The 26,959-nt window shown below is 33.8% G+C and overlaps 1 protein-coding gene across 1 annotated transcript in view; it reads right to left on the bottom strand.

Annotated features, from left to right (window-relative positions):
* The window catches only part of LOC113491850 (dual 3',5'-cyclic-AMP and -GMP phosphodiesterase 11-like), a 193,328-nt gene that overhangs the window by 60,964 nt on the left and 105,405 nt on the right, over positions 1-26,959 (bottom strand). The window contains 1 exon segment of the mRNA XM_026869030.1: positions 10,031-10,172. Coding sequence (XP_026724831.1) covers positions 10,031-10,172 — 142 coding nt within the window.

Genomic DNA, 26,959 nt, shown 5'->3' with positions numbered 1-26,959 from the left:
TCACATTTCTACATTGTCTCGGGTCTGGGTGTTTGTGGTACCTTCGTTGTATCTGAATTCCATAACACAAGTGCTTTAGCAACTTACTTTGGGTTCAGAACAATGTATGTGATGTTGTCCGCATTTATTTATTTATTATTATTTATATATTGCAATACAAAACAGTAAATACGAGAATATTCCAATAGATTAGTTTTTTATTTATAAGAACTCATTACGCAATCTTTAAATAGTATAAATATCGATAATGATATTGAAATATTTTTTTCTACAACTTTTGAAGCCTATCACGTTCGCTTTTTGAAATGAGAAAAAAAGGCACCGCTCTACAGCGTGTAGAGCGCTATCTCTTTTCCATTTAAAATTCTAGTAGCACTAAATCATGATGTACAGCCAAAATCAAAAGCATCAGTGATATATTGTACGTCAATATTTTATTTTGCTTATTTCTCATTACCGCTGACGTACAATACACATATGAATACCTAAGGACAAATAAACAAGAAACACATTCGAATCGTCTCAATACTAACTATTGCATAATCGTAATACAAACATATTCGTCCCTTTTTAACTCTATCGATTAGAGAGGGATAAAGCTAGTATCCTCACTAACACACACATAGCTAGTTGTAACGGAAACATGTTGATAACAATAGTATTTATATAAACTAGTTGACGCAAAGTGTAGATGGTAATGTTTAAATAGGACACACTTACATACGATATACTAATATTCTTCTTGTACTATAAGTAATGTTATTAATATTAATTTTAGCGACCATCAAAAATAAGGGGATGTTTTAAGTTTAGCATTGTTTGACATTCGCAACTCTTAAACAAATCGACCGATATTTTTAAAAAATAATGATTTTGTATTTTTTCTAACTATCTTAAAGTCCAATATTCAGGCTGTTTTTGTCAATGGGCTACAAATACAAGAACTTCAAACCGAATATTTTATCAGTCTTTCTTCAGTACGGACGTTAATTCATTTATTTTTCTATTAGTACAAAAGTTAGGCTAGCCATTAAGATAATACAAGATAATAAGGTTTATACTATTACATAAAACCTCTTTGATCCAATTTATAAAGAAAAATCGTATCCTTCCTCATTTAGAAAATATTATCAGGGTCAAAAGAAATTAAGCCAGGAAATTGTTGGGTCGCCAAAATTATAATTGCCTTGTTCTTAACTTCGGCAAATGTCAAGCATTGAAGGCAATTGCGTATCAGATTTACATAAAAATTACACAAACAGCGACCGGATTCCTTTGTTTTCAAAATTATAATGAGTTGAGTTGAACACAGAGAAAGCACTCAGAGATAATAAGATTAGTATTAACAGCTCTCTGAAGTATTAATGCTATTATAATTAAATCCATGATAATTTAATAACGAAAAATTCCCCTTAAAATTGTAATTTCTTTTTAGAAAAGAGCAAAATAATTTAATTCTAAGTAACGTTTTGTATAATGTGATTTAAAAAGATTTTTTTTGAGGTTTAAAGGCTACAAGCCGAACCCAATTACCGAGGGTCCACCGTCTATCTGTCTGTCCCTCGCCAGGCTGCAGCTTATAAACCGTACCTAGAAGCTAAATAGTTGAAATTTTCATAGATTATGAATTTCTGTTTCCGCCATGACCAAAGTCTATAACTTATCTAATACTTATAAACATGCATGCTTAACTTCCGATTAGATGGCGTTGGGTGCGAGTTTCTGTGTATAATAGGCGTAATTTGTTTTGTCATTATCAAGCTATTCTCATTTTTTAGGAATACTATATTCTATAGTTACGTAACATTGAAAACTAAAATCATCAGGTATTTAACACTTCTATTGCCTCTTTTACCAAGAGCACTATTAAAAAAAAACACTCACCCAAATTACTATATTAACTAACTGTGTGTAATGTATATTTATGACGACCTTGTATAAAGAAACAAAAACATAAACGGAATAAAGTCGCGATTTTACAACCTCTGACGTCATACTCAATATAGGAAAGAAAACTAAAACGAAACACGAGACGGAGACTACAAAGACAAACATATTAAACTAATAAATATTCAGCTTGTTCATTTCATATGGTAGTAGGGATACCAGTGACATCTTCCTTCCCATTTTTCGGACGTCGAACTGAAGGACGAATGGAAATTCTCCAATGTGACAATTCGTGTACGAGTGCAGAGTTGAACAATAACATACGCTCCGTATATTTTGAAATTTATTTGTCTCCGGTCTTGGTACTATAAGGTTGGAAGCCAAATGTGTTCCAAACGCTTGAGTATTCAAGTACCAATGGAGTTGCTGACTTTTAGGGGTCGATAACCAATGGGTAAAAAGAAGCTTATTATTAAGCTCTGCTGTCTGTCCATCTGTCACCAGGCTCCATGATATATTGGTAATTGAAACTTTCTCGGATGATGTATTTCAGTAACTTGGTGATAAATAAATTTGGGGAAAAACCAACCTTCCAGTTTATCTGCGAATATTTCAACATGGTTCATGGCATACAGCATGATGACAGACGGACGTACAAATAGCCGGACTGAGGACAGAGCGTCAGTAAGAGGGTTCCGTTCTTACCCTTTGCGTACGGAAGATCAAAAATTACTTGATTTAAATAAATAATTAATTAAATTTATGATTCGATACTTATGACGTTACTAACCGAGAACACTGACGGAAATACAAAATACCGGTTAATGTCGAAACGAATCCATAATCTCTATATTTTATTTCGCTTTGTTCAAGCTTCTCATACACAGTCAACATCCCCATTCTATGTGATTCATTTTAAATTCAAATTACATCTGCTCCGCCTTAGTCGAGTACGTAAATAATGATTGTACAGCCTGATTGCAGAAAAATAAGAAAAATGACTTATAAATGTAGTTTGCACATATTTACATATTTTTTATTATTGTTTTATGACATGTTCATTCAAAAAAAGATCAGTTCCTTTTCAGTCGGGTTCATGAAAACAGCTGGTCCTTTGGCGGTCTAACGAGTTGCTATTAACAATTGCATACCATCATATAAGACGTAATTATTCAAGTCATTTTATTTATTCATAAAATTAGTCAGTGTTTGTGTCTTAAACGTTTTATGGTCTATCAAGTGACGGAAGAATTGTCGTTATGAAGTTCAATAAAAATTTGTTCCAGAGCAATTTGGTTTGCTCAAGTTTTAGTGAAGATTCTTAAAACTGGACAGAATTTATTGCTGAGGTCAAGGTATTTATGTATGACGGTCATTTAGAAGTATTTTACGCATCTATAAAACTATAATTGCAAGTAAACAGAATAAAGCGAAGTCCGTACCATATAAGTTTATTCTTTGACATAAAAATTGGAGACGACATGAATAGACCATCAAGACAAAGTTAAACATAAAAATCTGTTTAATTTTATGTTTCTATAATGCGAGTTAACCATTATACAAACCCATTAATCAAAACCCTAATTCAACAGTTTTATCAAAATTATGGAAAGTTCTCCAAAACAGCTGGATCAAATTTGATAGTCGTAGATGGATGATAAAACAACTTGCACGTGTCTAGCCGATAAAAAGTTTGTAAAGCGAATTCTCGATAAAAGTTTCCTGATACGAATAGAGAAGTTGCTGTTAATCCTTCCGATAGAATCTCTTAATTGCCTCTTCAACACCCACGAGAAGTGATAGAGTCCGCTCGATTCCGGAATACATGAAAACCGGTGTAATCTGGAAAAAACGACCAAGTGCGAGGAATCTAAACATTGAGGATAATGTTGAAACAGGCTAGAAAAATTATCCTTTACTATATTTTTTTTCCACCGTTACTTTTTCTCAATTTTTATTTTTATTGTTATTTTAGCGGCTACAAAAATACATCATCTGTGAAAATTTCAACTGTATAGATATAGTAGATATCATTGTTCATGCGATTGTTACAGCTTGGTGACGGACCGACGGACAGACAGCTTTACCTTACAAGTTTCCGTTTTTATCATTTGGGAAAGAGACTATAAAAAGCAGTTTGCACATTTATTTTGTTTTATTACTCGAATTTATACGACTGGTCAGTTTTAAATCCGTCTGTAACTTGACTTTAAGGAAAGCCAAGTTTCCTCATAGCCAAGACAGCATGTTTGTTTTATCCGTCGGAAGTATTTTTAACCGTAAAACGAGATAATTTATTACCGAAAAAACAGCAGTAATTTTATGATTTACGATCTTACGTTTATTTTGAGAGGGGAATAACATTATGTTACGAAAAATGGAGTTGGGACGTCATAAGGCTGTATTTCGCATGATCTAATGAGCGGTGTATTCATTACACTCGAAGGAATTAAAATAAAAAGTATTTATTTAGAAATTTCCAAACGTGTTAATTAAAACAAAACATTCTGTTAAAACTTCATAGATCTGAATCTCGTGTCTGATAAGACATTATGAACAACATACACAAAATAAGAAGCTTATGTACCAGCCATATTTGCAACAGAAGGAGCTATGCGAAACTTACAAACTTAATTGAAGTCTTAATTGTTTTAACTGGTCATATAACCAGTTACGTCACAAATCCCGTTCTATACAAATGGGATAGGAACAATAATTAACAGAGCCGTTAAAACTTTGGCGTTTAGCATAGCAGAGAACACAACATAAGTGTCTAGTAGGTTAATATTTATATTGAGCCAAAAAAGTATAGAATCCAAGTTAATGATTTAGAATTTTACAGCCAGCTAAGAAAGCATAAAAAAACAATGAAATAATAAATCCTGAAATCATATTGCATGTTGGCAAAATTTTCGATATTATTATCATTAGATAGCCCGTAATGAAGCGACACAACCGATTTCTCTCGATCTAAGACAACTATCCAATCGAGTTAACAATGGAGTTGATAACTTGTTGTACAACAGAGAACTAATTGAATAAGACAAATCTTGTGCAATCTAGACAGATCAGATGTTTTGTGGTAGCTTGTGCATATTTACAGGACTCTGACCCTAACAATCACTGTAAATTGTTAACGAGGGAAAATGAACGAATTAGATTTGAGAAAGGAATTTCTGTCAACGAAGAACCTTACGGTTCAGACAAACGGGATAAAAGTAGTCAAAGACTTGCGAATTACGAGAAAAATAATCAAAACAGATACAGCTAAGCAGAACTTAATGAAACTAATAATTCTAAACAGTAACCAAAACTAACTGAATGAATCGACCTTGTCAACCCAAGGGGAGCGATAGGCAACACAACAACAAAAAAAATCTATTGTTTAGTTTGTATGATGACACAATGGAACAATTAATAGATCGAAACAAAACTAACAAGTAGACATTTAAACTAATTTGAATACTTGTTGCATTGGGTCATGTTTTGAAGTTGAGGCCTTCGTCATCGCCTTCAAGCGACGGAAAACTCCAGCGGTCAATTAATTAATTCTTCAAGCAACTATTGCCCAACAATTTGAGGTGCACACATGTTCTTAAAGTTAAACAAAACGTGGTATGGAATAGGTATGACGATAATTTTGTGTTTCAGTGTCCGTCTTGTAGTTTAATGTGTAATAATGGATACCTATTTCTTAATTTGTGCCTTAAACATAAATTCTCTCTCGCTCTAATTACAGTGAATAAAACTTACGCGTAAGTCACGATATTTAAGAAATCGTTACTCCACTCTTCTAAACTTTAAAGCAGTTTATATCTATCAATTTTAGATCTTCAGAGAAAGAAAAAGATACATGTCTAACATTTTTAAATTATCTTACGGAAGGACTGAATAGATTTTTATTTTCCGACTAAGTCGTCATCCCTATTATATAAGATGCTATGCACAAGAAGAGGCTAAATTGCACCAAGAAGGTCCGCTAATGTAATCAAATCAAAGCCTTGAAACAATTGTTATCAAGTTACACCAAATTAAATCTCCAAAGGCTGTAATCACACCCACCAATAACAATGACTACAGAATCATCCTATTTGTGATCGACAAAGATTAGTTACTGATGATAACAAGTTTATCTTAATATGAATACATCAAGGTCTCAACAATAAAAGCGATGAATAATTTGAAGTTATTAAAGATATTGTAGAGAAAAAAATTAGGTTTAATTAAGTTGGGAATACCTCTTTTTAACATCTTTTGTATTTAGAGAACCCTTAATACTGAACCATGTTCTTCAATGTTCTGGACCTGTGAAACTGAGTTACCTATGTTTGATATGTTATGATAATATATGAAGTATTTAATATCACTTATGTAGTTTTATCATCTACATTCATTGATGTTCTAATTGTTATATTTTTTTTTAAATAATTTTTCCCGCACTTAGTAATTTAACATCGGATTGATCCCAAAGATACACAGGATTAGGACAAGCATTCATGTACCTAAAATTTAGTTTAATATCAGATCTATTTCAAACAAATTATAATAATCTATTGTCGAAATAATCTCACCACTTTACAACGAACGAACGTTTTATGATATAATGCAATTCGGTGGATAATTCTCGAAATTAGCTAATAAATTAGAAACAATAGTGTTAATTGCACGGCAAACACAAAACTCATTTGTACGGGATTACATAAAACGGATTATGCGAAATGAGTGGTACGTTCAAACGTATTTTATCATACTAAATTACCTGCGTACCTTACTGCAACAAAGTGATATAGCATTGCTATAGAACTGTTGTGGAAGCAAGACACTGCACGTAGTTGCGTTTCGCTTCTACAACGACATCATTATCCTAGACTTTTACAACATGTAACGTAACTTTTTTTAACATATTTGATTTAACTTCCAGCTTCCAACTTCCAGTGTAACTGCAGCTAAGTACCAGCGTATTACAGATCGTGACTTGGAATCTGAATTCCTCAATCCAGACGATACCCTTAAGACTGGTTGTCAGATATTCTAGCTTCTGACTACCTGTAACGTTTGTCAAAGATGTATAAATAACAACCCACAATTTAACGTGCCTTTCGTAACACGAAGAAACTTGCTATAAGATAGATGGTCACCCATCCACGAACCAAGTGTGGCTTAACCTGTGATCGATCAACTTGTGCAGTTGCAGTTTAGCCACGAGCTCCTCCATTGATCCTAAATCACGATCTCATAGTACAAGCATTGAATTAATGACGGTCCCTATAATAGTCACGTAGGTATATCAATAATAAGAAAGTGTACACATTATCGTGCGTTAATAAAATTCCCTTTCTGTCGAGAATAATTAACTATTCTGATTTCATTATTGACACGGGCTATTGATCCTCGAACAAATACAACGGACATGCGGTGTGGGATTAACTGAGAGCTTTTGGTGATGGATTGAATGTTATTTGTACAAGAGCATGTGTCGTAAATATAAAAGGAAAAATGGTTATGTCAAAAATAATCCGTTTACATAAATTGAATGAACGTGTGAACGTCTAAACATTTTAAGGAACTGATTCAAATTCTGATAGTTCTAATTAAACCAATACAGGAGTTTAAGAAGATTTGTAAGAGGCAAACAAGCATCGAAAACGAATTCGTCTTCATAAACACACTAAAGATGCACTTCATTCAGGTGTATGGATGGATTCAAGTAATGTATAATTTTAAGTTGAGTAGTTGAAACTATCACATGAAATTCACTGGGTTCAAGCTCTGCGTTAGCACATCAACGATAGGTTTTAGAACAAAATACAATGTAGAGTGCGATATTAAAAGGGCTGGTGGCTTTTAGCCAACAGTTTAAAATATAACATTACCATAACACACAGTGACACTTGATTGGATTCCAATAATTAACATATCTTGGATATGAGTCAGATAATAAGTCAGTTCTAAATTACTGCAGTTGACACGTTTATTATACCACAACAACTACAGTAAATAATAAAAACAGTCAAACGCGAGTTCGACTCGTGACATGGATTGGTTGGGTGACAGATAGGTTTATCAAGCACCAACAAAATAACCGTAACAAGCGATGTGTAAACTGGATATTTATTGTAACGGCATAGAAATATATCATCTGTGAAAATTTCAGCTGTTTAGCTATCAGGGTTCATGACATGTACCCCTGGTGACGGTTCTAAAATCTTCAAAAGTTTTATCCAGGTAATTGCTTTTTCGGCGAGCCCTTTAGTTATAGCTGCATAGACATTATCCTCTTTCTGCAATCTGATAAAAAGGAGCCTAGGTGTAGCTAACTCTATACTAAATTGAAAAAATAATCTGGTTCTATCTTTTTAAGCGTGAAGGGATGACAAACAAACAAACTCACAAACTCCAGCCTATATATAATATTAGCGTGATTATACCACACCTACAAATACTGGCGCCAATATTCGGCCAACATTGTCAACAAATAATTCGTGGGCTGAACGAGCGCAAATAATTGCTGATTGCTGTTGTTATACAACTGTTTACAATAAGCTATTGCTTCAATCAAAACTGGTAGTAGGCGTATCGTTGACCACAGTCTATTTGAATTTAAATTTACATAGTAACACGATAGGCGCCCACGTGGACGAATAATCATTTCATTAAGTTTAATTATTAATTATATTTTGTCAAAGATATGAATGGATCAAACATGAAAATAGCAACTGTTAATTAAGTCACGTATTTTAGAATTAACATTTTCATATATTCTGGAGATTTGATCACCGTTAGCGCTTGTGAATCTTACGTAGAGAAAACAGATAGAGCAGTGGTTGAAGTCCCTGGCTCAATCTCCGCATAGGACAAGCATTTGTGTGATCCAGTAATACTTGTACTGATTCTAGGTGTCTTTGTGCATGTGACTTGAACCTTTGTGAAACCCCGCGACACAAGGATAATACTACTAAAAAACAAGAAAAAAACAGACAATCTTTATTTCCCATTCGTTTAACACATCTGAGAGCATGACATTCAGACTGACACGGTCTGATTCCAAGTATCATGTGACGACCTAATGAAAATAAGGTCTATCAATATCAAAGACGATAAGATACGGAATATATTACAGAATGTATATACACATAGCTACAATAATTAGAAACGAGGTGGCGTGTGAATGAGTCATTGTTGCATGCTTTTAGATTTCAATGAAATTCAAATGAGAGATTCAAATTAGAATGAATGAAATTTACACATTGCACTGCGTCCGAACCAATCCAGGTATAAAGGTATTGGCGTAATATTGAGCCGGGAGTAAAACAATGGAATTTGTGAGCAACGATCCATTGATTCAAATTCGCATCACTTCACAAATACATTAGGTATGCCCGGGTTCCAGCCAGGTACAAAATTATGTAACCAGGTGTTGTATTTGTGGTACATACTTCCTACAATGTATACTAAAGCAATCTATGTTTAATTCTAACATTCCTCTGGAAGTTAAATCCGTATAAGATGACATTGAGCTTATAGTCATAACAGCAAACACATCATCCAAGTAGAGATATTGAAATCAACTTATAAAAAACTTGAAACTATCGTTCAAAAGAGACGGGCAGCTTTTACTTGAACTAAAATCTAAAGTTATAGTAACAGCTCGTATTGCAGTTAGCAAAAGATTTGGAACAGTATACGAGCTCCTTACTAATCAATAAATTATCATAAGCTACTGCAGATTAGTACCGAATTATCTGTGCAATAAAGTATTTTTCAACAAACTATTACAATTCATGTTTAGTGGTACACCTTTTTTGAACCGATGGTAACCCTAACAGATCAGCTCTTACAAGGAACATTTTAGTAGCAAGCTGAACTCTTACCCGTAAAAATTACCAGAAACTACAATGTTTCAAATGCAACGAATCAGGCAACGCTTAAGCAGACTGAAATTTCACTGTCACCAACTTCATCATATTCCTGGTATAATATACAAATGGAGATTATCTTCTGCGCATTAAGAGGGATTTAGGATGGCTGGGCTGACAACCTCCCAAAGCCAACCTACGCACAATTTTCCATATTTGGAGCCTACTTGGGGAATAGGGAGTTCTTCACCGGCGCACCACTACCCAGTACCCAGAAACCAACTTACCTTAAGAAGTAGTCGTGCACAAACTCCTGGTTCTCGTCGAGCCAGGCCTCAGTGCGCGCGCATTCAGCATCGTAGCAGGTGGGCGCGGGCATGCCGCCGCCCGCGCCACCCGCCGGCTCCTCTATGCTCCGCAACTGTAGGCCTGGAACAATACAGAAGACACTCAGTTTGGCACTCAAGTGGCAGTTATATTTAAGCTGCTGTTTAGATTCTTGGATGTAAAACATGTTTTTTTGGACATAAGAAAGATGCTTTATGAATGTTCTAGGATATTCTTAATGTTTTTTTTTATAATCAATACTTACTATACAGCTTATAGAAGAAGAAATCATTAGATAATACTACAAAAAAGGAATATATTATAGATAAGCACATGGAATGATGAATGTTAGATAGAAACGTATTATGATTGCACTTAAAAAATAAGTTGAAATAAAAACGAAAACTTTTTACCAATACAATATTAAAAAAAGTGAAAAAATAATTTATATTTGACACTGCATTATTATTTGCAACCTTTCCTATAAGGTGGAACATTTGAAGTGTTTCTGAGCGACGCTAATGAGCCTCTTGGAGAGAAATAATGCATTCGAAGAAATTCTTTCTGTTTGCAACGAATGAAGGCTGAAAAACTTTACAGGTCACAAACCCGGTGATACAGGGTCTAATGAGAGTTCTCTGATTGTATTGGAAACTACAAGCAAGGAAAAGATAAAATAAAAATATGAAGTAGTATGCCTTTCTAGAAAAGAGTTTATTTGAAATCTGGAAAAAGAGAGGGGAAAAAGAAAAGTCTGAAACTCTCTTCCGCTTCCCATCCGGAAAAAAAGTCAGCCTCAAAAGTACTAAGAACGAAGAGAGATGCCGCTGTTGCCGCTGATGATGCTCTAGTACTACGTTGTCACACTCCCACAACTTAATTTGATTTTTTTCGCACATGGCGTTTGGCCTGATGTGACATAGTCAGGAGCATTATTATTACGTCAACTATACATATATTGCAGTACAGAATACAGATATGTATGTTACCGTGACTATAATGCCTCGTGCCTAAAATCCTGCTATAGCTGAAAGCTTTTCTATAAATGCTTGCGCCGTAATTATAAAAGGAATGTTCACGAATTTCTGACAACATGGATTTGTCAATCTTCCAGTTCTAGTTATTTGGAATAAGGGATTCGAGGAACTAACTGGTGCCTTGCCTTTTAATAGTTTACCCAAGAAAATACAATATAACAAAAATTCCAAACTGTAGATGTTTGTTCAAAACTGTCCGAAATCCACCATAGTAACAGAATTTTTGTCGTTGTACCCAAAAAGCTTGAGCAAAAAAAAGTAAATTCTAAATAAGAAACAGACAACAATAGAACAATATGTCGCTTTAAAAGGGGATTACAGTAAGATCTTATTGCTAGACAGTTTAACTGTTGCTAACGAAGCGACACTACAGTGTCGTTTTAATAAAGCAAATGGTTTCATTAAGCGCTCAATCAGTACTGCACGCATTGAGAAATCCAATAGGGGACATATAGAGGGGATTAAACTTAAAGCGATGAATACAAACACTTATAAAGGCATAGCTGAGATATTCAAAGGATTTTGTCCAATAATTTTACAACTAAATTTAATTTCAACAAAAGCAATTTTTTTTCTACAGGGTTTTATTAATTTCTTTTAATTTTTGTACTCATGTATGCTCGTTGGTCGTTCAGATTAGGAATAGCAATTTCGCTTACGTGAATATTCAGAACCTGCTTTCTATTCAAACCTTAACTATCATTCAACCAAACATGTTACTCATATCACGTGTACAAATATTCAAGAAACGTATTTATTTTTTCTATTATTTTATTTACCACAGCAAAAGTTTTCTGATCTTCTCAGATATGTGGGACGCACGTGGTCAGAAATCACAAAATACAGCGAGGTTTGGAAAAAGAACGGGGAGAAACTTCAGCCTTAAGTGACATCTTCTATATCTAAGACTAGCTGTTGCGACTTCGTCCGCGTGCTTAAAAGATATAAGTATGATTTATACCTGCCCTTTTTTTTTCTACATTTTCCATAGTATCTTCGCTGCTTTTAGTCGCAGCGTAATGGTATATAGCCTCAAATCTTCCTCGATGAATGGTTTATTCAATACAAAAAGATTTTTTCAATTTGAACCAGTAGTTCCTGAGATTAGCGCGTTCAAACAAACTCTTCAGCTTTATATATTAGTATAGATTACAGAAATCAAATCTATTCACAGGCAGATCACTATTTGTAGTTTCCAGTTCGGTTTATCCATTTAGTAGTTATACGGTATGTTGCAGCATATTTATTGCTTACGTAGCTTCAACTACAGCTGTGGTTTCTGTTAACGTGCAGTGCAAGCAACATTTACGCTGAAGTGAACCTATTGATCAGAGACCAACTAGCATTTGTTTAACTGGAAAGAGGATTTACCTCTTAATGATATGATGGTGCTTATATTTTATTTTTAGTATACTTGTAACAGTATCCTGTTTATTTTATGTATGGATATTTTAAATTAATTTTAAAAGAATTAAATTAAAGAAGAATTAATTAAAAGAAAGAAAAGAAGACAAAGGATTGAGTAAGATGGAAAATTACATCGACGTTGTAGTATAACCGTACTCGCTTATAAAACGAAAAGAAGTTATTAAATTACCTTATTAGTTTAGAGGTACTCATTTCGATACCTAAAAGTCGGTCTTACATAACTCATTGACAGACATTCCCATTTAAAGCTATTTAATTTTTAACTTCTAGCTCAGTGAAACCGCGACCACGTCAAATTATTTACACTCGATTGGAGTTTGGTAGAAGCGGAAGGAATCTGGTTCCCAGTAGCGGGTAACTATACGGTGAACATAGCAAAAATTCTTCAATTTTTATATTTAGAGTCATTTTAGTTTTTTTTAAACGACTGGCGTTTGTTTAAATGTAATCCATGTGTTGTTGGGGCTTACAAAGCCCTTCCTTTAGAATTTTATTAATTCCTATGCGGTGACCGAAACCACTCAGTCCGAGCAGAAATTATTGCCTGTCACTTTATTTTTTAATCTGTTCATCTTGATCCCTTAATAACACTTTATATAAGATGGCCTCTGCCGGTTTCCTTGTGAGACAGATGACATACTTTACGCTTTTGGTAATCATACGTGTTTTAGTGTGACCCTTCCGGCATTCACCTGTTGACTACTTAAGGTCAGAGATAACCTTCTGCTACTTAATTAGGGGACTATTATGATCAAAATAACGGTTGTCGACATTGAAGTACGTATTATGATGTCCTTATTATTCGGTAGTCGAATATTCGGGAAGATGTATTTCGAAGATGATTTGATTTGACTTACGATTGTTAATTTCAGGATTCGCCCGCATGAATTCGAGTAAAATAAAATCTTCGGTTGTCACATATAATTTATATTTTATGATAAGTCCTTATTCATTTAGAAACAGATTCAGACATTCAGAAAACATATTAATTGTAGAAGGAAACCATAACAGATACTGTAAGGTTTTATAAATAATCAACTATTATTTTAACAACACCTAAATCATCTTAGTCAAAATGCCTGAAACGATACAATAACAAGAGATACAACTAAATAATCCCCTTATGACGCAGCAGTGTACAAATATAACAAAACAATTATTGCAGCACAAGCTTTCACCAATTATAGACACGTTTATATTCTTGGTACTTATATCAACAAATTGTTAATAGAACACGCGATGGTAAACATTAGCTTTTGCCTAATTGAAATTGACACAACATGGTATGAGTAAGCTACAGCACAATTAACTATGGCATCCATAATTGGATACCAGCTTATAAATGCCGTTCCATTAATACTAAAAGGTATATTGAGTATCATTATCAGAGTAAACGAAGTTGTTTTGGAAACTTAAGAATTCTACGAAACTACGTCACTGAAAATATTAATAAAAAGTTATTAATAGTTCGGTTTAAAAAATATGAAATGTTTTATATTTGTGTTATTTTTTTAGTTTTGCAACTGGTAGAACAGGAGAACTAAAGAAATTTGATATTAATCGGATTTATTTTTTATTTTTCATTTAGGCCATAACATTTTGTTCATTTGATGAGAAAGATTGTGAAGCATTTATCGTCTATTAACTTTTTTGTGGTTTAATAAAATAAATGTCCCCATTAACATTTATTTTATAAAAATTCCACTCCAATGGGGTTTCTTAAAGATTAGATTTAAACAATACGGCATTCCGCAACTTGCTTGCTAGTTAGCGAATTCATATTATCATTTAAAATAAATGCTGTAATTCAATTGCTTTAATGATGTTATTAGTTAAAAGATAGTACGATTAGAATCCTTGCAAAGTATTGCAGAAAATAGCGTTAGAAAATCGTCCTTATTTTAATTAATGAACGTAAAAGCTAATTAAAGCAAATATGCGCAATTTAGATAACTGCGCTTATTCACAGTTAATGTGTTGACAGCTTGAATTTGTTGCTCATTAACATTTGCAAGCTTTGCTTTAATACATTTCTCAGTTTATTTTTAACAACATTAGTTTAATTTCGCTTTTTTTGTCGTCATCAGGAGTAGACCGTTATTTTACATGAAGCGATTAATATTAGCAGTGTTTATAAATTATTTTAGTATTAAGCTTGTCTGTCAAAAATCAAAGGTTACCATAGTATAAGGTTATAGGTTACAATGCGTTATTTCTAAGGATAAATCTCAATATGTTTACTAACGTTTACAAATTCACAGAACGATCTATTAATAAAGCTTTAATAACGCTCTATGACTTAAATAACGTTTTTTTTTAATCTGTACTAATATATAAAGCTGAAGAGTTTGTTTGTTTGAACGCGCTAATCTAAGAAAGTACTGGTTCTAATTGAAAAAATGGTCTATTCAACAAAAAAAATCATTTTGTGTTGAATAGACCATTCATCGAGGAAGGTTTTAGGCTATATACCATTACGCTGCGACGAATATGAGCGAAGATACAATCGAAAATGTGGAGAAAACAGGGAAAAATATTTGAAGGCTTCAAAAATTCCTAACTTATATCTTCTCACCACGCGGACGAAGTCGCGGGCAACAGCTAGTTTTAATATATACAGCATGTTGTGTTCTAGGAAACATACAAATACAGTTGCATGTAACATTCACGTAGCAAAACAGGCGTGGGTGTCAAGGGCGGAACTTTTCCTGTTAAACTTACCAATACATGTTATTATTATTTGATACAAGACGTGCTTGCTATAAATAACCAAACATTTTCGCTAAACTAATATGATTCTTCTTCTACTGTTATTACTTTTTTATGTTTTTTTTGTACTGGACGGTTGTTTTTAGGTTGTAGACAAATGATAGAAGTAATATGAAGTGGTATATTCAAGACAGTCTCGATGGGGTATGGTCTAAAAAATCTTAATGTAGCCTATAAGTTGTCTGGTTTGTTCCACGCTAGTCTCCTCAGATTTACAAGCTAGTATTATCAAGCTAGCGAACGGAACCGAATGGTTGACACCGCAGGTCGTTATATTAAAATGTCGGATGAATTTACAAGATGAATGGTTTAAAGATCAATAAATCAACGTCGCACAAATAAAGGAGGATTGTTTTCATGACTGTTTATAGTTTATAACGATTTTTTCTTGCCTAAAACAGCTGCTTAATAAACGTTAAATTACAGACCCAGGTACGCGTATCTAATATCAACTTGATATTCATATATTTTTATGTGTAAAACGATATATTTTACATCACATAGGAATGAATATGAATAAAATTTATTAACCTACAAATTCGAATACAAAGAAAAAAGAAAATCAATTCGGCAGAAGCCGCTCAAAAAAAGGTAGTTAAATGAATTTATATCCGTGTCATATCAGTTCATAATTCATGATTGTATCACCGAGAACTCTGCTTATCCCACCCACAAAACATATTCGCATAAATCAGCAGAACCTATCGCGATACGATACATAATTTAAGCGCAAATCCCAGAAGACTGAGTTTAATATTTATTAAATTTCCATATTCCAAACTATTTTCAACCTTTTACGCTGTGAATGTTGTTTGCATATTTATTGAATTTATTTAAAATAGAGCTTTGGACGTCGATTAAAAGTCCAATTAATCCAATTTTAATCTGGTTCCTGGATTATGGTGATATCGAATCGACGCAATTTAAAATTTTCGTGTATTTTTTTGACGGTGACTTTCTGCGTACTACAGATACAATATTTGTTGAAACAGACATCGATCGTATTATTGATAACATTTCTGATTATTGAAAAAAAGAAGCAAAACAAAAAGAGTATTTTGAAATATCGTTGATTCTCCAGCACGACTATTGATAAGCTAAGAATTTTGTATGGCTCGTAAAATAATTATGGTGGACCCATTAAAAAAAATTGTAGCTCTTTTTACATGTCACTCGGAGTTTTTCAACACTGGTTACACATATGTACGATGACGTGTATAGGTCACGTAATATTTATCAACCAATAAAAATATTGCGTGGGCTATTAAATTGATTGTTTACAAACAACTTGTCACATTGCTACGTATTGTTCACAATCATAATATGCCTGAATCAGTAAGATAGATTCGTGGAATACTGAATCAGGATACCGTTGGGAAAATCATGATGCCGGGGAAACCAGACTAAGGAACGGAAAATCAAAGAAGTGGTAACGAAAACTCAACCTTAGGTCTATAAAATAAAGACTAATTTTCTAGAGTGCATTTGAAGAAACTACGGCCAATCTACGTTGATAAATTATGACAAACATTTAAGTGTGACTCATAAGATAATTGGTGTGGCAATGTTGTCTATAGGGTTAAATGCTTGTCATTTCGCGTTGTGGGTTAATTAATAATTGTTCTAGCTGTCAAAATTGTTTTGCCATATAAATTATTTCTTCCGTTTATGTTTTTGAGGCAACCCTACATCACATTTTCTCATTTTATGATACCATTTAGTAACGTCCGTCCGAAATCAAAAAGAACCGACGGTTTTTTAATAAACGTGAGCACGAATCCAATATTTTTGTACTATATCTTCGCGAAGGAAAACAAAATCTTTCGCAAGTTTTAAAGTCAAAACATATATTTATCATTAGTATATGTAGTTATTCATCTCTAAACATAGAAGCCAGTGTAAAGTAGGAAGTCTTGTCTAAGTTTAAATGCTAAACTCCTACTCTGATAATACTTGTCTATTTTTCGCGGCGTCACATACTTTTTAGTTTGACATAAACATTATAATTTTATTAGGAAAGTATCGACTTTATGTTTTGGTGGGTATTAACCTGACATCTTATGATGTTTTGCTTTTATTTTTATATCATTGTGACGCTTCACGTGTTAATTGAATTGACCAGACTAGTTTTAGACATAAGTAAAAAAGTGGATGCTAATATTATAGATATTTAATAAACACGTATAAGTTTTTGTTTTCACTTGTGTATACTGTAAATCAGATGTAATAAGAATTGTAGAAAAGAGAAGGTGAACCAGATAAAATTGAAATGATTAAAAAAAATGTCTAAGAAGACTTGCACAATTAACATTTAATAAAACAACAAATTCAAAATTCGTTCAATCCATTCGGAAGCTTACGCGGATGGTTACGCTGCGATTCAAAAGACAGAGACATAATAGAAATCTTTTTATTTGCAAACTCATTCCATTCAAAGTGTTTTAATTTCAATATAAATAATAGTTACAAATGTGGTATATTGTTGAAAGGATGACCACTTTTTGCTGAAACGTTAACTGTACAGACTGTGATAAAATTCATCCGTTCATTCGAACCGGCTTTGGGATTTTCGCTCTAGTGATTTGTTTTTGTGTCGATAGTGTGAATGCTTCTATTGTTTACTTTGTCGTTTAGAATACACTTTTGTACTCTTTTTAAATCTTTGTATAGCCTACTATGAATTTTTAGGTGGCATTTGTATCCGTATTTCCAAAACGTAAGGTTGAATTTTCAGATGCATAAGTTACTTGTGCGAGAGAGTATATACGTAAAACTGACCTAATTTTAAGTTGCTTCCTTTGGGCTTACTAAGCCTAACTTGAAAGTTAGCGGTTTACTTAAGAATTGTCTAACTACCTTGGGTCGCAACTTAGTTGTTAATTTTTGAAACTACCGAACTTCAGTCCTTAAAGTTATTCTGAACATGTTCATGTGTGAAATGTAGGTACGAATACCTATGCTTTAGCTTCAAACTTAGAATACAAGTCACTTTGATTCAGAGTAAGGTGATAATACTAGTGAATCCAATGCATTTATATGGACTGAACACTGGGTTATATGCAATAGTTTACTTCAATATTCAAATACAAAATAAACAAGAGTTTGCGGGTACAACCGCCAATATAGCTTCGAAATCCTTGTTGTCTGGCTTGGTTTTATATCACTAATCCATTCTACCGGCACTGTACCAAAACGTAGTTCGTGGTTTGTACTCAAGGCCCAAGCATTAATCTGTATATTGGGTATCGGGGAGCTTTGAGCGAATTGTATGCACAGCCGAATACGAAAAGCAATGGATTTTATGATGATTCTATGTGTTTTATCTTCTACTAGCTGGGACCAGCGGTTCCGCCAGCTACAAATTAAGATGATTCTATAGGAACGATATTCCAAGTACCTAATAAACTATCTTTGTATTCGAATCTTTGTCTTCGAAATTTGTCCAATGGATTTTGCTTAAAAGTGGAACAAACATGCATCCATCCAAACACATTTTCATCTCTTTAAAATTGGAACAATTAGACAAAGTGTCACTTAAAAGCGTCTAAAAACTAATATCCGTTGGCATTTCGCCATAGGGTACTAAATCATTATCATGATCATGTCAGCCTAGAATCTCAAACTGCCACTTTTTGTTCCAGTAGCTTCAATATAAAACATTATATTTCGCCTCTTCATTCCATCCCAAAATTGCTTGTCCCTTTTTGAGGCTTCCTGAGCCTATGTAACTGTGTGTTACATATTATTATATCGCAGTACCTAACACAGCAACAAACAAGCCACTTCATACAACCCTTTACGTTATAAATAGCAAACAATAATCACGTTAACAAGCTTAAATATTGTATGTGTGAACATTATCCAATATTGAGCGGAGCCTTACATAATTTATAAGAGCAAACAAACCTTACGAGTGTATTCATAAATAAGTACAGGAATTTATGTTAAGAGTATGGCGTCATAATTTTAATTGCCTTGAATTACATTTTGGTTTTCGGAATTTTTCACAGTCAAATAGTCCCAAAATCTTCGCCTTCTAGGAAAACCAAGTTAATGGATTTTTTTGAGAAACAATTATAGTTTCGTAGAAATGTTAATTGTGAAATATTTTCAGAGAACAGAATATTTGGAATAACGAAATGTTGTACATAATTATGAACGATTTATATTTTAATGTGACAACTAACAAACATTTCGTAGAATATTTTACATCTTCCGTTGAACATTTATTTAGAGTAAACGCGTCATAAATTCGCCTGTTTAAAGCTGTTTAATTCCCCAGATTTTCTGTTTAACGCTCGTTTTCTTGCTTGTTTGTTCTTTTGTTTATTTTAACAATTGTTCCCCTAAGGGCGTTATGCAAACCGCTACAAACTTCTCGACAATTTTAAGTAGGTATGCACGAAATGCTGATGTGGACTTTGATCTTAATTTCTTACTCCCGCTTTAAATGTTTGTGAGTGTCGTGTGTTTGTGATTCATTTGTTTTTATGAACGCCACGAGTTGTGTTTCAAAGTTAAAATTCTAAATATGAAAAGCAAAGCAAGTTTCGTCATGACCGCGCGATGCGACTGAAGAAAGATTTGAATGTGTCTTTTTTGTTGATGAAAATTTTGTGTCCTTTGCATAATGGAGAAGGCCGTTTCAACACCTAACGCAAGAAGAGGGGTATTATAAGTATGGCGGTTCTGTCTATCTTCGTCTGTCTGGAACCTATTTAACTCTAGCCCATTAGAATATTGAAATGTATATGTATCAGCTTTGCTTAGTTTGAGACTAGATGGCGCTGTGTAAAAGTTGAGGATCATTATTAAATTGGTTAAGCAGTTTAGTAGATTAATTGTGGATGCATAACAGAACGATATTAAAACTATACTATACGAATGTACCGATGTGAATGTTTTTTGTATGTGTTTAGGTTGTGCCCTGAATGGTTCAAGTATACAAATCAATAAGGCAGATTAACTACAACTACTTATATGTCAGTAAGAAATATATATATATAGTTGGCAATGTCCCTCTATACACTTTACTTATCCAAATTCAGTTCATCTATATAGACTAATCAAAGCCGTGTGTGGGCAGCAAATATAACTGCAGTCTATATGTTTATAATATCTACCAGCGGACCATAACCCAATACTATAGAAAGATCACCTATCCCTTGTGTTTCCAGGAACAGTTTAATAACGGTATTGTAATTCCGGGTTCAGAGACTTTGATGACAAACATAATACAATGGACTGTTACATAACATACTGTACAATAAGTTCATATACAGTTATGAAGGGAGTGTGTGTTCTGTCTAAAATCAAATTAATATCGCCGACATATTTCGTTTTGACGCTCTATGTGTAACAAACTAGAACTGCTATAAGTATAAAGGCGGGTCTTAAATGTAACTTGTATGAAGGATTACAACGCATTGCCATACATCGACACAAAACGCGGATGACGAAGCACGGCGTTTCAGGTTTGGTCAGTAAGAGTCTGACACTACTCATTTCCTCCCTCGAGGGAATGGGAGTCCATGAGGATTCCCCCGACTTAACAAAAAAAAAGTTCTTTAATGTAACTTAAATTATGTTTGTCTGAATCGTGACAAACGTGTTACAGCTGCGGTAAGGTATTCTATTTAGTATTTTAACGACAGACGAGAAGGGTTTTGATAAAAATAATAATAATAAGTGTTCCTAGAAACTTTATTTAAAGTGGCAATGCACGCAACCCGAGTGCATCTAGTTCAGAAATAACTGTAGCACTTCACATAATAAGAGTGTGAGTTATTACAGCAAACTATTTAAAACTTTACATACAGTTAACGGACTGCGCCAGAAGCGCATTTATTCATGCTTCATAGCATTAGGATGAGTTCAGAAAGGTAGCAGTATAGTAAAGAAAAGGTAGCGGTAAGTAGCAGAGGATGTTTATAAAACGCTCGAAAATTTACTTTAACATTATTTAAATAAAGTGCACTTATGTGCGCTTGAACCTGAAAAAAACTCTTGCGTTCTCCGTGACACCACGAAAAAACCGGCTTTCAATTCAGACACACTCTTGAGTATACGTAATACGTAAAGAATATGGCCGAATCTTCCTCTCCTTCAAACCTTTAAACGAACGTAAGTACATACCCAGTTGCATAGCCTTTAAGTGTCAGTTTTCATACAATTCCCTTATCAGATCATGTACTGTGGACTTGACATAAATATTAACGTTCCTGACGATGACGCTACTCCTCCCACATATTGACGTGATTCTTGATTATGATCTTTATCGTCATCATGCATTATTATTCTTAGTACTACTGGTGCTAGAACATGAATAGAGTTACTCATGACACGAAGTTAAAGAATATGGGGAAAACAGGATTTCAGAAAAATGGGATCTCGAATCGTTTTTCCTCAAATTAACCATTTACATACTGGTTCCTTCTCTTACAAGAGGATGCTTTTGCGCATCAGTAGGACAATTGGATACCAATGTTTTATATATTTCAACAGTACATTTAGTCAGTTTTCGAGCGATTTCAAACAGGAGGTTTTCAATTCTTCTGTCTTCCTCCTTTGTTACAGACAAGGCTGAGAACCACGAACTAGGTTTTTTCAATCTTTATTTAATTTAATGTGAAATAAATAACCGTCATTTGGTCCCATAATAATATTATCAAGTGGGCCCAGTAGTTATATTAGAAGTCAATTGTATGTTTTTGTTGTCAAAAAATGTTAATGTTTTTTTTTTAACTTTACATCTTGTAAGCATGAACATTCATGCGATAATTTGTATATCCAGACTTTTCATCCATACTGTGCCAGCTGTGCCTTAGGGAATAAGAGGTATCGAACCATACAATATTAACGACATACGGACCAGAGTTCTACTTTTTCTGATATGTTACACGATACATTAAATATTTTAGTTATGAGAAATTACTCTCTCTCATTTCGTCTTCATTTGGGGGCAAATTCAGTAATTTGGCGTAGATTTGGTAATAAATCCATTGGGAATTAACGATAATTTAGCCACGCTTTTTAACACAATCACAATTACAGCAGAAACAACCGTGGCACTTTCAGATTTTGATTTTGTGTGATTTTATATTCGAATTTATCATGACACGACTTCCAAAACATGACATTATTCATTTCATCATTCACCCCAGAACACCATTACTTACATTAGAAAACTAATAAAATTGCATAATAACCACTGAATCACTGGGAAACCCACGGGGTATCCGAACGGAAAATTTCCGTATACGAATTACATTACATAAGATTAACTATAATTGGAATTTTCCATAACCAAGAACCAAATCCGTACAAATGGCGTCGCAATCAAACAGTAAAGATTAAACATATTTCTAGAACAATCACATCTGTATCCATTGTTATAGGGACATAAAGTGTGATAAATTTATTGATCCGAAAAAGGATTATCGGCCTGATAACCCCGCACTGAAATATATGACATCGTAAAACGAGGCCTGTTTTATTCATCATAAAACGACTTTCAATAGAGGAAATTAAGTTGACCATAAAATGCGTATCGCGAGCTGTAGCAGTTCGCCTCATGGGTGTTTTAAGCCTGCTTTACTAAAAAGAAAGAAAAATTGCCTCGTAAAATAGAAGACTCTCGGTCTAAACAATGCGATGGCTTGGTAACCAATAATGTTGATATTGAAATCGATGGTGCAACGAAGTCATGTGTTCATAAGGCCAATGACCACTTTGTATGCAGCGTTGGTCGCTCCGACCGTATTAGTGCTGGTTAGAGCAACATTTTCTTTAACACGTTGCATAACTGCGCACAATAACTATAACCATTGCGGACAGCATTGTGTTAGCTATTAGTTTGGATCACACGCTGTTTGGCTCGCCAAATTTTAATCGTGCATAATGTTCGGATCGTGATTGTAATTCAGTTCAACAATTAATAAGTAATTACAATTCAACAGCTTATGAGCCAATCGATTGACCCGCCAAAAATTTTGGCACAAACAGACTTTTGCAGTCTGTTTGTGCCAAAATTAGGCCAATATTAGGTTAGTGACCACTTCGGGAAGTACTTTCCTAATTAATACCCCCAAGATATTTGTTACAATTTAAATATTGCGCAATAACAGTTAAGTCAACAATATAACAAACACAAATACAATAATAGTTAAGTCAACAATATTACAAAGTTCTAACAAAAAACTCTTGACTTAATAACCAAACGGCCACAGGCTGCATCCTGTAGTCCTAGAAGAAGGTGAAGCACTCCAATGGTTTAGCAAGTAAGAGTATACCTCTCTCTATATTCCTAGGGCGGACAAAATCCAATAATATTTACCCTTATAAAAAAACTGTTTACACCAATAACGAATGTTACCGAACTAATAACTAATGTATCGAAGTACCATAATTAGCAGAATTTTCAAATTCAAAATCTACATACCTACTGAAAGAAGCGCCGAATACTTTTTATATAACTTGTGCATCTAAACCAACCACGACGCTTGCACATCAAACTATATGTTGATACAATGGCTCAATCTAGTCTTGGCTATCAGGGAAAGGCATCCTTTTAGGGTCCCGTATCAAAAGTGTAAAAACGTAACTGTAATACTGAGTCTCTGCTGTCTGTACGTCTGTTGCAAGTTTTCATGAACCATGACATGACAGTAGAAATTTTGCCATGATGCCGTATTTCTATTGCCGCTATAAAAAGAAATAATTAAAACAGACATTAAAGAAAAGCAAAGATTCCTTCGGCAGTGCGGTCATAAATTCGATGTACGGAAAATTTAGCTGCAATTTTTTGGCCATCTTGTAAGGAATCCTCAGGGTCACGAGTCCGACTCGCTCTTGACAAGGTTTTTTATCCAGTCCCGCTGCAATCTTAACCGCGGTCGTAATTCTATGTTAAGGGTGTTCGTTGCTCGGTGCAGTAATTTAATTCTGTGTGAGTGCACTGTAAAATGAAGTTTGTTTTACTTTAGTGGAATGGAAACGTTGATCGTGTAGCTTGCGGACAAAATAAAATTTGTTGAAACTTTTCAAAGTTAGAAGGGTTTCTTAGTTAGTTTTTATACAGTTCGAATTTCTACATTTTTCTGAGACTTGGATTGGTCGTGCAATTGATAAGGGTTTTTTTTATCATAGTACCTAAACATATTTTACAACTAAATACCAATGATATAAGAAAATACAAAAAAAAAATTAAAATCAAATCAGTATACACTAGTTTTGTGTTCGTTTTTTACGTAAATTGTACAACGATAAAATTGCAGTTATATATTTTAATCACATTTCATATTAAACCTATTTAGTGAAAAAGAACAGTTCTGACCATTATACGTCTATTAAAAACAAAAACATTACTACTAGTACTACACACAGCTTTCGCACAAAACGCTTACCTTAAAGAAAATCAATTGATCTAATCTTAATAGCAAAGACCACCTGTGACCTGTAGCCACTCAAATGTATTCACATGAATCGTTATAACATCGACTTAGCAACTTATATCGAGTTGCAACAGCTTCTAAGAACATACTGTATTTACCAAACAGAAGGCTTAGCAACACCTTAAGTAACTTATTGCAGTTGGAGAAAAGAGACAACGCGATACGCCGCGTGGTATTCTGTCTCGCTTCCTCAACAGCTGGTACCTTACCTTTGAATGTTTGTGATGACTTATCAGTGAACGATTGAATGTTTCGCGAATGTATTATGAGACGATCGGTTTTTGTTTTATATTCGTGGTACGTCGTTAGTTGGTTTGGTATTCGCGCTAATATGAGTTAGTATTCGGTGTGTTGGTTTTGTTGTTGACATTATAATTATGGTTCTTATCATGGTGAGTTTCATATAATTTTGTATGAAGGAAAAGTTCCAGTAACAGAGCTTACTTAAATAGAAAAAAGAAGACTGCAAAGTTAAAAATTAAACAAATTAATTATGTAACTTTTATTTTTGCTAACCACCCATAATGTAGTTTACAACTGAATAGATAAATACAGAAAAAAAGCCATTACTTCATGTCAAATTGGTCGGTTTCAGTACACACTGTAATTTAAGTTCTATGAACTCTATAGGTAATTATTGGCAGATTCCTAGAAGCCTTTATAATTAAATTTTGTACAATATTACGTTTCACTAAGTAACTAGTAATTTCGGGGTTCAAATTAGCTGTTGTTCCAGAAAATCACAAAGGTAAGACGAAACTTTAATTCGCAGTTTTTTCACGACCATTCAAGCAGTTTCCTTTACGAATAAAAATTTAAGGACAAAAAAATATATTCTGAAAATGGTCAGAAGTAATTTGACAAAATCACCCTTTCCCTTTTTTCTGTATTTTACTTAAATATACTCGAGGTTGGAAACGAGAATATTTTTTTAGTCTGGACCGTAATTTGATCAAGGAGTAAAAGAAGGTTAAAGGTAGCTCCGAAAAGACATCTAAATTCTCACAAGTAGATTCGGGTCTATCCGGTTGGCAACAAATTGCTCTGAATAGTCCTGATCACATAATTTGTCTACAAATAATGTTCTGGGATAGTGAAGCGACATGTATTTTTAAAATAGTAATTGCGAGAGGACTTTCTCTGAGCAAACCACTCGGAGGCAATTTGTTCTTCAAGTTTAAATTGGTTTGTGGGTAGGTAACTGTCTCGGGCTAGGTGACGGTACCCCTATCAACCCTATTCGCTTCCCATCATGGCTTTCCAATTCTAGTAATCAGACAGCTCCAGTAAAAGTTTTCATTGTCTCCATATTTGTTCTGAAGTGGAGGGTTACCTCAATGTTAAATGCTTTGAGGCCATTTTGATTTTCGTTGGAAAAACTATTAATATTCCAATACCAAGTATCGCCAATCACAATATCATCAACATATCATTGACTTCTTAGAAAACCTTAACGAGTTGTAAAAGTGGAAGAACTTCTTTCAAATATTTTAATTTAACTTAATTAAGTCATCAGAATTTTACTGGTTTCAGAAAACAATAAAGTCGGATCTCCCGCTTACAAAGTTTCAAAAAGTGCAGTAAAATATCCGCTAGGAATATAAAATTCTTCAACTTGTATGGACTCTGGACAATGTAGGAACTCAGAAAATTGCAAGGATTATTGTGCACTTCATTCCACGACCTCATAACATCCTAGATCAAACAAAGAGAACAGCTGACGCATCCAATACATACGAGATATATTTATACACACTTATACGACATATTATGGAAAATTCCCGGAATATAGTAACTCAATATCCTACTCCGAAACATATTAAATCACATAATAGAACTGAGGAAAAGTTGGCAGTTTCGTATTCAATTGGACGTATAACATCCTTGTGAATACAAAAAAAACAAAACGAGACAATTTTTTGTAAGAAGAAACGGACAGAACATTAAAAAGTAGACACCGCTTTCGTTGATTATGCTTCGCGTGCATTTAAAAAGAAAACAGTGTGAGAAGAAAACTTCTGAGCGGTCCTTTATTATAACAACCCTTAATGTTACAAGACGGACAAAGCCTCAATGCCTTAACAGACAATAGAAAAGGTCTGAACGTCTAGCGAATGTCGTGTTTTATTTAAAAACAAATGGAAGTTTTGTCTAGATGATAAATGCTTTCGCCCTGAACAAATTACTTTACGCGAGATGAAAA

The sequence above is a fragment of the Trichoplusia ni genome, chromosome 1, assembly GCF_003590095.1.
Source record: "Trichoplusia ni isolate ovarian cell line Hi5 chromosome 1, tn1, whole genome shotgun sequence".
Classification (NCBI taxonomy): domain Eukaryota; kingdom Metazoa; phylum Arthropoda; class Insecta; order Lepidoptera; family Noctuidae; genus Trichoplusia; species Trichoplusia ni.
The sequence above is the reverse complement of the archived record's forward strand: the minus strand, read 5'-3'. Positions and strand labels throughout refer to the sequence as shown.